Raw genomic sequence first — 14,048 nt, forward strand, 5'->3', positions numbered from 1 at the left:
TCTATACACCGCACGAAATGAAATAAACCAAACATAAGGGTTGAATAGCACAAAATGTCGACTCAGGTGCTACCTGATCGTCAGAAATGCACTTTTTATTTATTTTATTTCCATGAAGAACATAATGGCGCTTATTCGTCGTCATAACAGGCTTTTCAGCGCTTTATCTTTCTACAATAAATGGACGAGGTGTGTTGTGTGTGCGTCTCGTCCATCTTTTGTAGACATGGTATGCCTGATGCAATGGAAGATTGCGCTAATTATTTGGCCTTGTTTATCTTTTCTCACTTGCCAACTAATATGGCGCCAGCGCACTGCATCATGGGTACTGAAACCTCTCTCTGCTCTGCTGAACGCTGAACCTTCTCGACGCAGTTATGGGCCTATGCCCTTCCTTAGGTGTGGTGACCAAAACAATGCACAACATTCTTGATGAAGCCTCGTTTAGTTCCTCTACAGTTTAATTTTAATTCCTTTACGTCAGATTTATTTTTTATTATTTAACACCCGCTGCGAAAACCCTATGTGCCCCCTCTTCCTTCTTTATAAAGTATTTTAGATTTTACTTCTATGGAAAACCCAATACTATACATCGAAATTAAATAAAACGTAATTTTTTCACCACAAATTATTCCATACTAGCGGTCTTCTATAGTATCGCGAGATCTCGTAGTTCTCGCGATATTTCGTTCCGACTTCGTGAAGTTTTCTTGTTTTGTTTTTTTCATCGGTGTTCGGTGAGTGCAGCTCGTTTTGAGGAAAACGTGTTCCTGTGTAGATAGTGGGGATTGTGGAAGTAAAAGAGGAATGGTGTACAGTTTTTGATATATTTGGACTGGTGATTTCGTGAAATCCCTAACGTTTGTTATGGCGAGTTAAGCAATCTCATTGTAATGTGTATCCTTTCCGTATCTTGGCGAGGTAACAGCACGCCACTCGTTACCTGCACGTTTGTCCAGGAGCCGGCTTCACGTTACGTACACACGGGGAGGTGTTGAGAGGAAAGGGGGTTGAGAAATGGCGGGGAGGATGTAGTTGTGTTGAGGAGGGAGGGAGGGAGAGAGAGGGGGTGGGGGAGGGGGAGAATTTCCATATGCATATTAGTATTACGGAAGGTGTAGGTGAGGGTTGGGCAGGTCAGAAATTTCAACCTATATAATATGTACAAAAGGGAGGGTGAGGAGTGTGGTTTTTTAATTATTATTTTTTAGAAAAGGTGAGATGGGTTGAGGAGGCGAGGTGGGTTGAGAAGGCGAGGTGGGTTGAGAAGGCGAGGTGGGTTGAGAAGGCGAGGTGGGTTGAGAAGGCGGGATTAGAGAGGAGAAATGGGATAAAAGGGATACTGTATTTGGGATTGTTTTAATGCAGTGCCCCCTGTAGGTTAGAGCAGGAATTTGTAATTTGTTCAGAGTGCCGGTGATAGCTCGCCTACCCTGCGTGAAGGTCACCATGGTATCTTTAACGTCCAACAAGGAATGCCAGCAGCTGGGACACCTGTTTAATGTCCATCCGAGGGACGACACACACATTGATGAATCACTCTGCCTGTGAAACAGCGGGTTGAGAGTTTATAGCTGGGGTGGGATTCAAACCCAGTCTAGACACCTTAGAGGTGAGTGTGCGGACATCTCGGCCACCTGCCGGTTCTAAATCGATTTATTGAAACCGCTGCTGTCGACGTTGGACAAGAAAACAACAAAAACTTTGTCTCTACATTTCCCCTCATTGAAGTGACAATGTTTTCTTTTATTTTTATTTGATTGGAGACTTTTTGATTCTGATGAGTCACTCATGACATTTTGCACTCATGACATTTTGCACTCATGACATTTTGCACTCATGACATTTTGCACTCATGACATTTTGCACTCATGACATTTTGCACTCATGACATTTTGCACTCATGACATTTTACACTCGACATTTTACACTCGACATTTTACAGTCATGACATTTTACACTCGTGACATTTTACACTCGTGACATTTTACACTCGTGACATTTTGCGCTCGTGACATTTTGCGCTCGTGACATTTTTAACTCGTGACATTTTAAACTCGTGACATTTTAAACTCGTGATATTTTAAACTCGTGACATTTTGTACTCGTGACATTTTGAACTGGTGACATTTTGAACTGGTGACATTTTGAACTGGTGACATTTTGAACTGGTGACATTTTAAACTGGTGACATTTTGAGCTCGTGACATTTTGAACTGGTGACATTTTGAACTGGTGACATTTTGAACTGGTGACATTTTGCGCTCGTGACATTTTAAACTGGTGACATTTTGAGCTCGTGACATTTTGAACTGGTGACATTTTGAACTGGTGACATTTTGAACTGGTGACATTTTGAACTGGTGACATTTTGAACTGGTGACATTTTGAACTGGTGACATTTTGGACTGGTGACATTTTGGACTGGTGACATTTTGAACTGGTGACATTTTGAACTGGTGACATTTTAAACTGGTGACATTTTGAACTGGTGACATTTTGAACTGGTGACATTTTGAGCTCGTGACATTTTGAGCTCGTGACATTTTGAGCTCGTGACATTTTGAGCTCGTGACATTTTGAGCTCGTGACATTTTGCGCTCGTGACATTTTGCGCTCGTGACATTTTGCGCTCGTGACGGCTTGTCTTCCTGTACATTTTAAACCATTTGCATCTCCACACTACTCCTCTCTGATCCAAGACTTATTTTGGAGATGTGTAGTCGGGATATAGGAAAATGATCATGAGAAGGATGATACGTTTGTTGTTCCTTGTTCTCGTCTCTACAGGTGAGCGGCTCGACCTCCTGTAGATGGCGCAGCGCGGCTTTCCTCAGAGCAAGGAGGCCCTGCTGCAATCTTACAACAAGCGGCTTCGTGATGATATGCGCTCGATCCTCGATAACTTCACTGAGATCATTAAAACTGGGAAGGTGAGCGATGCTCCGCGCAGAACCGTGGGGCAGGTTCATTTGACTGGAAAGGTTGTGCCATTTAAAGAAAACCGCGATGTAGAAATGTTTGATTCCGCAAAGATATAATTAGACATCAATTTGTTAAGTTGCTTTTCTAGTATAGCAGATTGGTGTAAAGATTGTGCACATTTTTTGAGCAGATTGGTGTAAAGATTGTGCACATTTTTGCTGCAAGCATGAAATTTGATCCGTACTTGCATTCTTAGAGATATGGGAGGAGGGGGAAGATTAACAATATTATTAGCTATCTTTCAAAATGGCCGTCGGGTATTGATCAGATGGTTACTCTAGTGCTGCTCACCGAAGCTGCCAGATTGTTTGGATAAAGGCATACAATCAGATGATGAAGCAACTGTGTGTTCCAGAGCCATTCTTTTTTTTACCTCCACCACCAAAGGTGGATGGAGGTGATGTTTTCACCCCTGTGTGTTTGTTACTTGCCGGAATAGATTCCGGCAAGTATGTTGGTTGGTTGGTTTGTCTGTCTGTCTGTCTGTCTGTCTGTCTGTTTGTCTGTCTGTCTGTTTGTGCGCAGTACTACATCTACATCGTTGCACATACCATCGCTAGACTTTACACACATATTTGCCTTGCCCTGGAATAGACTGTGCCCAATTTTTAACTCTCTAGGCCCAAGGTCAAGCTCAAGGTCACCCAAAACGTGAAATCAGGGGGATCGAGTTGTCATTTAAAATATATTTCAAACCACTATAACTCTAAAAGTACAAGAGATATGCATACACTTACTGTTACTGACATATAGGAAGTCACATACGACATTTCATTTGGCACCATGACCTTTGTCCTTGAGTGACCTTGAAAGGTCAAACTCAAGGTCAAAAACTGTTTTTTTTACTAATAACTTTGTCAAACATGATCCGATTCCCTTCGAACCAACACCAAAATGTTCATTATTCAATTCCCGAAAAAGAACATGCATAAAATGGTCAAAAATGCTTAGTTTTAATTATTTTTTTGGGTCAAAGGTCAGGGGGCCAAATTTTCATTGAAAATATATTTCAAACCACTATAACTCTGAAAGGACAAGAGATATGCATTCACTTACTCAGTTACCTTCCATTGCTTAGCGCATATACATGTATAGATTTCCCGCCATTTTTATCCAAAATGGCCGATTTAAAAAAAGTATATTCCGGCAAGTTCTCGGTCTCTGACCGATTTTTCATCTGTTTGTCTGTCTGTTTGTTTGTGAACAAAAGATCTCAAAAAGTTGTGGATGGATTCAGACGAAAGTTGGCAGAGATGTAGCGTATGTTACAAGGACGAAATTATTAGATTTTGGTGAAGATCAGGATTCGGATTCAGCTACTAGAATTTTTAAAGTGATTCTTCACCATTGGGAGATAGGGCCAAAAACTATACATAGCAGGATATCTCAAAAAGTTGTGGATGGATTTGGACGAAACTTGGTGGACCGGTTGGGTGTCTGACAAGGACTAATAGATTCGATTTTGGTGAAGATCTGAATATAGATTCGGATATGAGAATTATTTAATTTGTTATGTGATTCTTCACCATTGGGAGATAGGTCCAAAAATGATACATAGCAGGATATCTCCAAAAGTTATGGATGGATTTGGACGAAACTTGGTGGACCGGTTGGGTGTCTGACAAGGACAAATAGATTCTATTTTGGTGAAGATCTGAATATGGATTCGGATATGAGAATTTTTCTTTTTTTAATGTGATTCTTCAGCATTGGGAGATAGGTCCAAAAATGATACATAGCATGACATCTCAAAAAGTTGTGGCAGTTTGGACGAAACTTGGTGGACCAGTTGGGTGTGTCACACGGAAGAGTCGATTCTATTTTGGTGCAGATCTGAATATGTATTTGGATATGAGGATTATTTAATTTTGTAAGTGATCCTTCACCATTGAGATATCCGGCGAAAAGCGATATATAACATGATATTTTAAAAAGTTGTGGACGAGTTATGACAAAACTTGGTGGAGGAGCTGGTTCGGCGACAAGACAAGTCGATTAGATTTTGGTTCAGGTCGAATCCAGATCCGGCCTATCAGTGGGACACAAAACAAACTGTTCAGCCTGGCGAAGGTGTGTGCTCTACCGAGTGTCTTTCTAGTTATTTACAGGATCAAAAGCTCATTTGTAGTGGAGCTGCCACGTACACATCTCGCACACATGGACATACAGACGGATACACGAGACCCGACACAGGGCTGTCAGACAAGACAAATATAGCCACTGAGCTGTGGGAAAGTGCCGTCACTTCCTGGGGCTCTCTAGGTACCAGAAACATCACATCAATGGCATTGCGTTTTTCAACCGCACTCAGCGGGGCGTTTCCCAAGGACTTTCCTTCTCCCCATGGATGCCAACCTATTGGGATAATCTGTGTTCTTATCCTTTTAAATGCTGAACGTCAAGCAAAGAAGTAGCACGTATCATGTTTTGAAGACTTTGGTGTTACTCGGTCCGGGTTTGAACCACTGACCTCCCACACCCGGAGAGGATGCTCTGACCATTACGTCACCAAGTCTGATAACAAAAAGGATAAGAAGAAATTTTTTAACCGGAATAGCATCGTTTTTACCACATATACACACACGTGTGTATTGAAAAATGAGTGTGCATACTGCATATCCATGTACGATTTACCCAAAAAAACAATTTACCAAAAAACAAGTCGACGTGTGACTACGACTACCCTGAACATCGATGTCCTGCTTTACAGTCGATATCGGTTGTTGTTGCGCATTTATATTTACTAGGGCATGCCCGTACTATATATATAGGACGTGCCCGTAAGTGCGTGATGTTACCGTACAATGAATGTATCGTCCCGACGCCGCAGCTCGGATGGCGCTGCAGTTAATCGGGCCCCCAAATTCCTCATCGACGATAACTAAACAATATATTATATGAATCGCACCGTACATACCTCCTTCTAGATCTTGTTCTTGTCTTGATATACTCACTCAGGCTCACTCTATCACGACTGAGTCCTCCCAGCTCCTCCAAATGGCGCCCGCTAGCCGCTACGTAAGTCCGGAAGTGACGTCCTCATTTGACTGTCTGGAAGGTCGCAAATCGCAGTTACGATGAATCGCAAATTAGTTTTAATTAGTTTTAAAACATAGTTTAACGGCAACATAGTTTGCCGACGGGAAATAAATGAATACGCTCTCAAATGTGCCATCCGAGGCAGAGTCTGTTCGCCACGTTCGGCACACGTGATAGCTCGCTGCTCTCTGATTGGTTGAATCGTTTTTTGGACATAGCTCGGTAACTGCTTCTCCGATTAATATGAAACCTTGAAAAGGCACATCCTCGGGTCCCCAGCAATATACCTGGCAAGTTTAAAGTATATCGGACCCGTGGTTGTCGAGAAACAGCGGTCACAGACAAACACACACACAGACACACAGACACACACACACACACACAGAGATTGCTGGAATTATAGATAGATAAGATATCTCCTGGTGAAATTCTCGAGCTATACCTTGCAGAATACATGCGGCACGATGAGGTGACGTCATTCATCAAACTGGTGTTGTCTTTTGATTGTCACATTCTCTACTTTGCACTGTTACGTGACTTGATGTTTTGGCCCTTTGAGGATTGTCAAAACCAGAGACTGTAGTCCCAACTGAAGAATCTGACAGAATATCAAGTGGATCTCTGCAAACAATTTTTGGCAGCTTTGGCGAGATGGATATCCGAATCATCCTCGCTCTGTGGATGCATCATGCAGTGCATTCCCGATGTGTTCATGAAATACAAGGAAGCGTGTCTCCTTCTTGATGAACCTGTAAATCATGAAAATGAACAAGGAGCCTATTCTTCAGTCGGTACTGTGGATTCGGCCATCACTTTTATACCAAGCTGGTTGGTGTAAGCAATCTGCATACAGTTTGGTCAAATCTGATAATTACCTTGTGCTCGCGAAGCGAAAAGCAGGGTTGGGCATTCAGTTGCGTACAGGCGTATGTGTGACGTGTCTACATTTTCACAATTTATTTTCTCGGCAAACAGCCATTCCATGTCAAATCATCAAAGAATCTGCCGTCATCTCTCAGATTTTTGTAAAACTTTGGGAACCAATTGGGACCCATGAAAAACGGCAAGAACTCAAATATTTTTGCTAATAGCCTCTTAATTAGTGAGATACAGACTAACGAACTTTGGACTAATTAGCGCGACGTCGCGAATTCAAATGGCCATATCTCTAAAAGTATAACACCTAGAGAGCTGGTTTTGGTGTCATTGTAAAGGTATTTTCATGCCCTATGAATTTGTCTGGGCAACATTTTCCTACCTCCAACCACAAAAAAAGTTATCACAAAATATAAACTTCAATTGTGAATCCCCAAAAAATGTATCCTTCAAATTTCCTCAAATTCATCCCAGAGGTACCTTATGATGTCAAGAAGCTTCCACATAAATTTTGTGATGGGCACTCCAATAGTTTCCGAGATATGAGCAATAATGTACATGTACGTATGGCATATAGGTTCGAAAATCAGCATTTGTAATGTATTATACAATCAATAAGTGAGTTCAAGTACACAGTGTTCACTAACCTGACTTAGGTTCACTAACCAGTGTCACCGATTTTCTTGGTTTTGGATTTCACATATTTATCTGCAGCAAGTCTCTTTTTTGGAATAGGTGATTCTCCAATCAATCCCAAAGACTCATTCAGTGTATTCAGTTCCATTTCAGGAGAATGAAATTCAAACTCCCCTGAACTGCCTGGTATTGGTGATTCACCTCCACCATCATTGTCCTCACTACTGCTAATAGCGCTGCTGGTCACTGGTAATGGTATTTCACTCTGAGTCTCTACCACACCTGGTTGTCTTTTTGCCAGTTTCTTACGACACTGGGTACAGATTTTCTGTGCACTTTGCAGTTTGAGGCTTGGATGAGCGGCTATGGCTTTTTGGCTAACAGCTCTCAAGCCAGACGACTTTGGTTTTTCATGAGCTCCAAAGGGATTGCAGCAGGATTTCTGCTTCAAGATGAACTTTTCCTTGGCAGTCGTCATTTTTCTGCAGCTCCTTCAGAAGTGAACTGCCAATTTCTGTTGGTGGCAGGCCTAAGCATTACACTAAGCCAACTTGGACTTTCCCTGGGGATCTTAGACTGTGAAAGTTGCATCACCTCGACTTACCCACATGGGAAATCCCAGTTGGAATTCCCCAGATGAGAATTCCCCTCAGGCCCAGTTGAAAATGAAAGTATATGATACTTCAAAGCAATTGATGGTTGTTCCCTGTGTTCCCTGTCATGGCTAGGTTAGAATGATTGTATAATACATTACAAATGCTGATTTTCGAACCTATATGCCATACGTACATGTACATTATTGCTCATATCTCAGAAACTATTGGAGTGCCCATCACAAAACTTATGTGGAAGCTTCTTGACATCATAAGGTACATCTGGGATGAATTTGAGGAAATTTGAAGGATACATTTTTTTTGGATTCACGATTGAAGTTTATATTTTGTGATAACTTTTTTGTGATTGGAGGTAGGAAAATGTTGCCCAGACAAATTTATAGGGCATGAAAATACCTTTAAAATGACACCAAAACCAGCTCTCCAGGTGTTATACTTTTAGAGATATGGCCATTTGAATTCGCGACATCGCGTTAATTAGTCCAAAGTTCGTTAACCTGTATCTCACTAATTAAGAGGCTGTTAGCAAAAATATTTGAGTTCTAGCTGTTTTTCATGGGTCCCAATTGGTTCCCAAAGTTTTACAAAAATCTGAGAGATGACGGCAGATTCTTTGATGATTTGACATGGAATGACCCCAAACGTTGGTCCGATTGACACAAAATGTTACCATTGGAGAACCTCCGCCTGTATAATTTTTTAATTCATAATTATGACATCATAGTTTACGTAGTACAGTTGCCATCTTGGAAAAATGCTCCACCTCTATATCTCTGAAACCACTCGATGGAAAAAATTGAAACATGGCTCATTGTCAAGTACTCCCCATGGGGAATAAGATATGTTGATGTCATAGGTGCCTTCATTATGACGTCATAACGCGACAAGTGCAACGCTTGATCCGATCAGTATGAAATATTTCTTTACTCTGCAACTTTTAGTCCAATGGACACAAAATTTTCACCAAAGGAGCATATCAACTTCTAGAATTTTTATTGATAATGATGACGTCATAGGTGACGTGGTTCGGGCACCATCTTGTAAAAACCGAAAAACGTAGCACCTATATATATCTCTGAAACCACTCCATGGAAAAAAAAAATGAAACGTAGCTCATTGTAAAGAACTCTGTATCTGTAGTGTCGTTAATGATGTCATTGGTGCCTTAATTATAACGTCATAACTCGACAAATGCAACGCTTGATCCGATCAGTATGAAATATTTCTTTACTCTGCAACTTTTAGTCCAATGGACACATTTTCACCAAAGGAGCGTATCAACCTCTAGAATTTTTATTGATAATGATGATGTCATAGGTGACGTGGTACAGGCACCATCTTGGAAAAACCGAAAAACGTAGCACCTATATATCTCTGAAACCACTCCATGGAAAAAAAAAAATGAAATGTAGCTCATTCTAAAGAACTCTGTATCTGTAGTGTCGTTAATGATGTCATTGGTGCCTTAATTATGATGCCGTAATTTGACAGGGACAACGCTTAGTCTCATCAGTTTGAAATTTATTGAGCGTGATCTACACAATTATATTAGAGAATATAAATTTATGATATCGTCGCTAATGTCGTCTGGCAGCCATATTGGATCAAAGAAAAAAAGGAAAAAAAACCTTCAAAAACGGAAAAGATGGCTCGCACCAAGTTGACTAACTGTGCAGGGTAAATATTCTATGAATACCATATAGTTTAATTACCATACCGGTAATTGTTCTGTTTGTCTCCATTATAACAATAACAAGGAAGCAGGACGAGGCCATTTGGCCCATCATGCGTGCACCACACCAATATCAGACCAAATACCAATACAAGACCACACTTCCATGTACTCTGCAAATGTTAGGCTGTGGCTGTTGTTGTCCTTTTCAGTAGTTTCCTTGTTATCACATTGAATCGTTGCTTTCCTGTAAAATTTTGTTCGGCAGGTAGGGTGATTCTTTCCTTCTTGTGCAATGAGATCGCCAGCATCGAGTTTGGTAAAAAGTTTCCTGTCCTGTAGTTGAAGTGTACCCTTTCCTCCACTGGAATCTATTTGGAATGTCGATTCGATGCAACGTTCTCCTAATTGCCCTTCCATATCACAGAAGAACCATGTACCTGCAGTTGATGTGAATGTCCTTTATTCTGGTACACTTGGTTTACTCCTGGTATAAACGTCCGCTTCCAATGGTTTTCTTTTCTTCTCCACTCTTTTTAGGCATTGTTTAATTTAATTTTCGGCTGCATGATTTGTGCCAAGATTCAATGTTTAGCCTGAGTCTGTCTATTCAATCCCCCTTGCCTTCATCAAGTCTTGACGTATTCAGTTGCATTGGCATGCTGCCAATCTGGTGGAACCTCTCCAGGTTTTCAGCCTGAGTGATGGACCTCCATCCACAGTCTGAGCGCTTCGGCTCTGCCGGCCACTGGGGTGTCTCTTGTTTAATTCCTTGGCACAAGATGCATAAGGACCAGTCTGTGGTGTTGGACATTCTATTGATGTAGCAGGCTGCTTTGAGCTGCTTGAAGTGCAGTGACCGTCCATTGTGCTGCATTGTGCATGTCACGGGTATGTCTGTGATATGGTCTATTGCTAGAGTCCTCCAGCATGGATAACATCTAACAACCAACACCACTGGGGATAAGAGTGGTACTGCCATCTGCAAGCATAAAAACATAAATACTAGAACGTCACCCAGTATAGCACACCCCTTCCCCAGGCTCAAGAAAAAATGAATGAATGATCGTTTTAAGGCCATTTTCCCCGCTAGAGCAGGGGTTAGCCTTGCGGGCCCCATGACAATCATGGTTCCCTGTTTGAGGCAATGTTTTTATGGCCGGATGCCCTTCCTGGCGCCAACCCTTAGTCGCCTCTTACGATGCGCAGGGATACGGTGTACCTATTCTAAACCGGGGTACACACCGGGATCATTCTTTGCAGATATCATTCTTTGCAGATCATTTGTTTGCTTTGTATCCCACTGATGGGCCAAATTTGGATTGGACCTGAACCAAAATCTAATCACTTGTTATTGTCATCTAACCAACTCGTTCACCTAGTTTTGTCATAGTCCATCCATAACTTTTGGAAATATCATACGATACAGCATTTTTGGCTTATCACTCAATGGTGAAGAATTACTTCAAAATTAAATAACTCCCGTATCCGAATCCATATTCAGATCTTCACCAAAATCGAATCGATTCGTTTTTGTCACACACCCAACCTGTCCAACAAGTTTCGTCCAAATCCGTCAATAACCTTTTGAGATATCCTGCTATGTTTCAGTTTTAGCCCCATCACTCAATGGTGAAGCATCACTTAAATATTTTCTGATCCGGATCCAGATTCAGATCTTCACCAATACCGAATAATTTTGTTCTTGTCACATACCCGACCTCTCCACCAAATTCCGTCTACAACGTTTTGAGACATCTTGTTCACAGACAGACAAATAGACAGACAGTGGTGAAAACATAACCTCCATCCACCTTTTGGTGGCGGAGGTAACAAACAGTTTAAACACGTTATAATTGAGCACTGCTATGTATCATTTATATAAATGAGGAACTGAACGCATCAGCCAGTATAATGTTTTCGATGACAAGTGACACTGATGCAGAGATGCCACATTAAAAATCCTTTAAACATCTTCGACAGCTAATCCACAACTACCTGGTTGCGAGGTGTGAATTTAATTAGTGGTGCAAAATCACTCGTGGCATCCATCTTTGAATTTGCCTCCAAAATGTCAGCAAAAAGAATCAGTGACATCTCCATATCTGAAATCATTTCAGGGTCATAGAGTTTCGTACTTGGAGAAAAAAAAAAGTGCACGATTCATCTTAAAATTTTCACATGTTCCCAAAGTTGCTTCTAAATGTGATTTGCAGAATCTTCAATCAAGAGCTTAGTAATTACAACATGCATACCATTAATTACTGCATTGTACTGTATTTGTATGTATGGTGAAATCCATCACTTATTGTTCTTGTCCTTTCCTTCCCTTAAATGCCTCATTTCCTTTGCCAGATCGAAGAGGACACTCAGGTTGCCAGGTCCACGCAGTCGGAACAGGATTTCTATGAGATGAATGTCCGAGCTGCCAACATTGTAAGCTTTGATGCTCATTTGGAGTTGATGCGAAACATTATTTAACCTGGGTTTGAATCCCAACCTGACTATAAACTGTCATCCCGGTGTTTTGCAAGCAGGGTGATTCAGCAATGTGTGTGCCGTCCCTCGGATGGACGTTAAACCGGGTGTCCCGTCTGCCAGCATGGTTTGGTGTAAAGATCCCATGGTGTCCTTGGCAAAGAGTAGACGAGTATCACCACCACCATGGCCAAATTCCAAATTCCTGCCCTAACTAGGCGAATGTCAGGCCTGGCCGGTTCGTGAAAGACTTGGACCAAGCTTCCCCCGGCCGACCCCACAAGGTGGGATAATAGTGGCCGTTAAAGAGCAACAAACAAACTGTCTAGCGTGAGTTTAGAATCTCGGTCCAGCTATAAACTGTCATCATGGCCAATCTGTGTGCCGTCTCGGATGAATGTTTAACTGGGTGTCCCGTCTGCTGGAATTAATTGGTGGACGTTTAAAATCCCATGGTGTCCTTCGTGAAGAGTAGGCGAGTTATCGTCGGCACCCTGGCAAAATTATAAATTCCTGCCCTACCTTCTTAGACGAGTGTCAGGCCTGGCTAGCTGGTTCATGAAAGATTTGGTCCAAAAACTTCCCACAGCCAACCCCAGAAGAACGTTGTAATTGTGGATGTTAAATAAGAACTCTTGTGCATCTGCATTTCCTGTATTAATTGGGTGTACATGAGTATAGGCTAAAAGTATGCCTGCAGAGGTAAAATGTTCACTTTACATTGTATTATTTTACACCATGATTTCATGACTTATTTGTTTCAAACGTGTTGTTATAATTCTCAACATTTCACCCTTCTTTGCATACCTCCACCCCTTCTTTTCATAACATAGGTAAGAGCAGGTGAGTCCCTGACGCGTCTCGTGTCAGACCTGAAACAAGCGTTGACGCTCAGCGACTTTCCTTGGGTATGCGAAGCAGTGGCATTGCGAGCGGCACAGCTCCATGCCGTGCGTGAAGATTGCGACCGAAGGCTCCTCGCACTGCGTGACGACATTGCGATTGATCTTTATGAACTCGAGGAGGAGTTTTACTCTTCTCGTTATAAGTAAGTCAAATCATCTTGGCTGTGAGTTGCAATGGAGCTGCACTCGAGTCACAATCATCTTCTATGGAACTGGTTTTGAAAAACATGGACATGCACCATGTTCAAGAAAGACATTCATCCCACATTCTGCGAGGAAGGCACACCACATTCGCCCAGCGCGGCAGTTTCATGCTCGTCCCAATTGGTGTGCTGCGCGGCCAGAGTGGAGAAAGTTTGTGCGCAGCCTTGAACGTTCGATTGAAGACATGGGTGAGGGTCCACAGAGTTCTCCACTGAAAGGTCTCAGTGAGCTCTTGAAGCCCGTGGGGGTTTCTGAGGTGGTCGAGCCCAAGGCAGGGAGGGTTCATCCGCACGGATGGAGTTGACGTTGGTGGAGAGCATGGGTTTGATCAGCGTAGTGCAAGTGATCACATTGGCCTGAAACCAGAAAACAGGCTCTGAGGGAGTGGATCTCACAGCCATGGCTCCATGAAGGATGACAATGGATCACTCAAATGTTTATGACGAAGCTACTGAACATACCCATGCTCAACCCACTACTGATTAAGGCAGTTGGAAGGGAAAGTGCTTAACAATGTGTACAGTTAAGGTAGTCAGTGTGATTCCAATCTCTTTTGGCCCATTAAGGGAGCATCTGAGTGCACAAGAATGGTTACTTACCTGTCCTAAACATTTTATATATATATGTATGTATGTATGT

The 14,048-nt window shown here is 42.0% G+C and overlaps 1 protein-coding gene across 2 annotated transcripts; it reads left to right on the forward strand.

Annotated features, from left to right (window-relative positions):
* Positions 1 to 671: 671 nt before the first annotated feature.
* On the forward strand, positions 672 to 14,048 carry MED22 (mediator complex subunit 22). 2 transcript variants are annotated; one of them, XM_068109636.2, is made up of 4 exons: positions 672 to 737; positions 2,791 to 2,933; positions 12,178 to 12,258; positions 13,134 to 14,048. In XM_068109636.2, the coding sequence occupies exons 2-4, from the start codon at positions 2,814 to 2,816 to the stop codon at positions 13,350 to 13,352; spliced, it is 420 nt and encodes a 139-aa protein (XP_067965737.1). In that variant the 5' UTR covers positions 672 to 737; positions 2,791 to 2,813; the 3' UTR covers positions 13,353 to 14,048. The 2 variants fall into 2 exon arrangements, with proteins under 2 accessions (XP_067965737.1, XP_067965738.1); XM_068109637.2 differs by lacking the exon at positions 672 to 737 and adding an exon at positions 1,362 to 1,612 and having other exon boundaries at positions 13,134 to 14,042.

The sequence above is a fragment of the Myxine glutinosa genome, chromosome 3 (genome assembly GCF_964187855.1).
Source record: "Myxine glutinosa chromosome 3, kmMyxGlut1.1, whole genome shotgun sequence".
NCBI classification, from domain to species: domain Eukaryota; kingdom Metazoa; phylum Chordata; class Myxini; order Myxiniformes; family Myxinidae; genus Myxine; species Myxine glutinosa.

What these genes read in the sequence shown, in the direction of transcription:
- MED22 (XM_068109636.2), top strand. Translation starts at nt 2,814, where the DNA reads ATGGCGCAGCGCGGCTTTCCTCAGAGCAAGGAGGCCCTGCTGCAATCT. An exon ending in AGATCATTAAAACTGGGAAG is followed by an intron (nt 2,934 to 12,177) that starts GTGAGCGATGCT and finishes TTCCTTTGCCAG; the next exon opens with ATCGAAGAGGACACTCAGGT. An exon ending in ATGTCCGAGCTGCCAACATT is followed by an intron (nt 12,259 to 13,133) that starts GTAAGCTTTGAT and finishes TTCATAACATAG; the next exon opens with GTAAGAGCAGGTGAGTCCCT.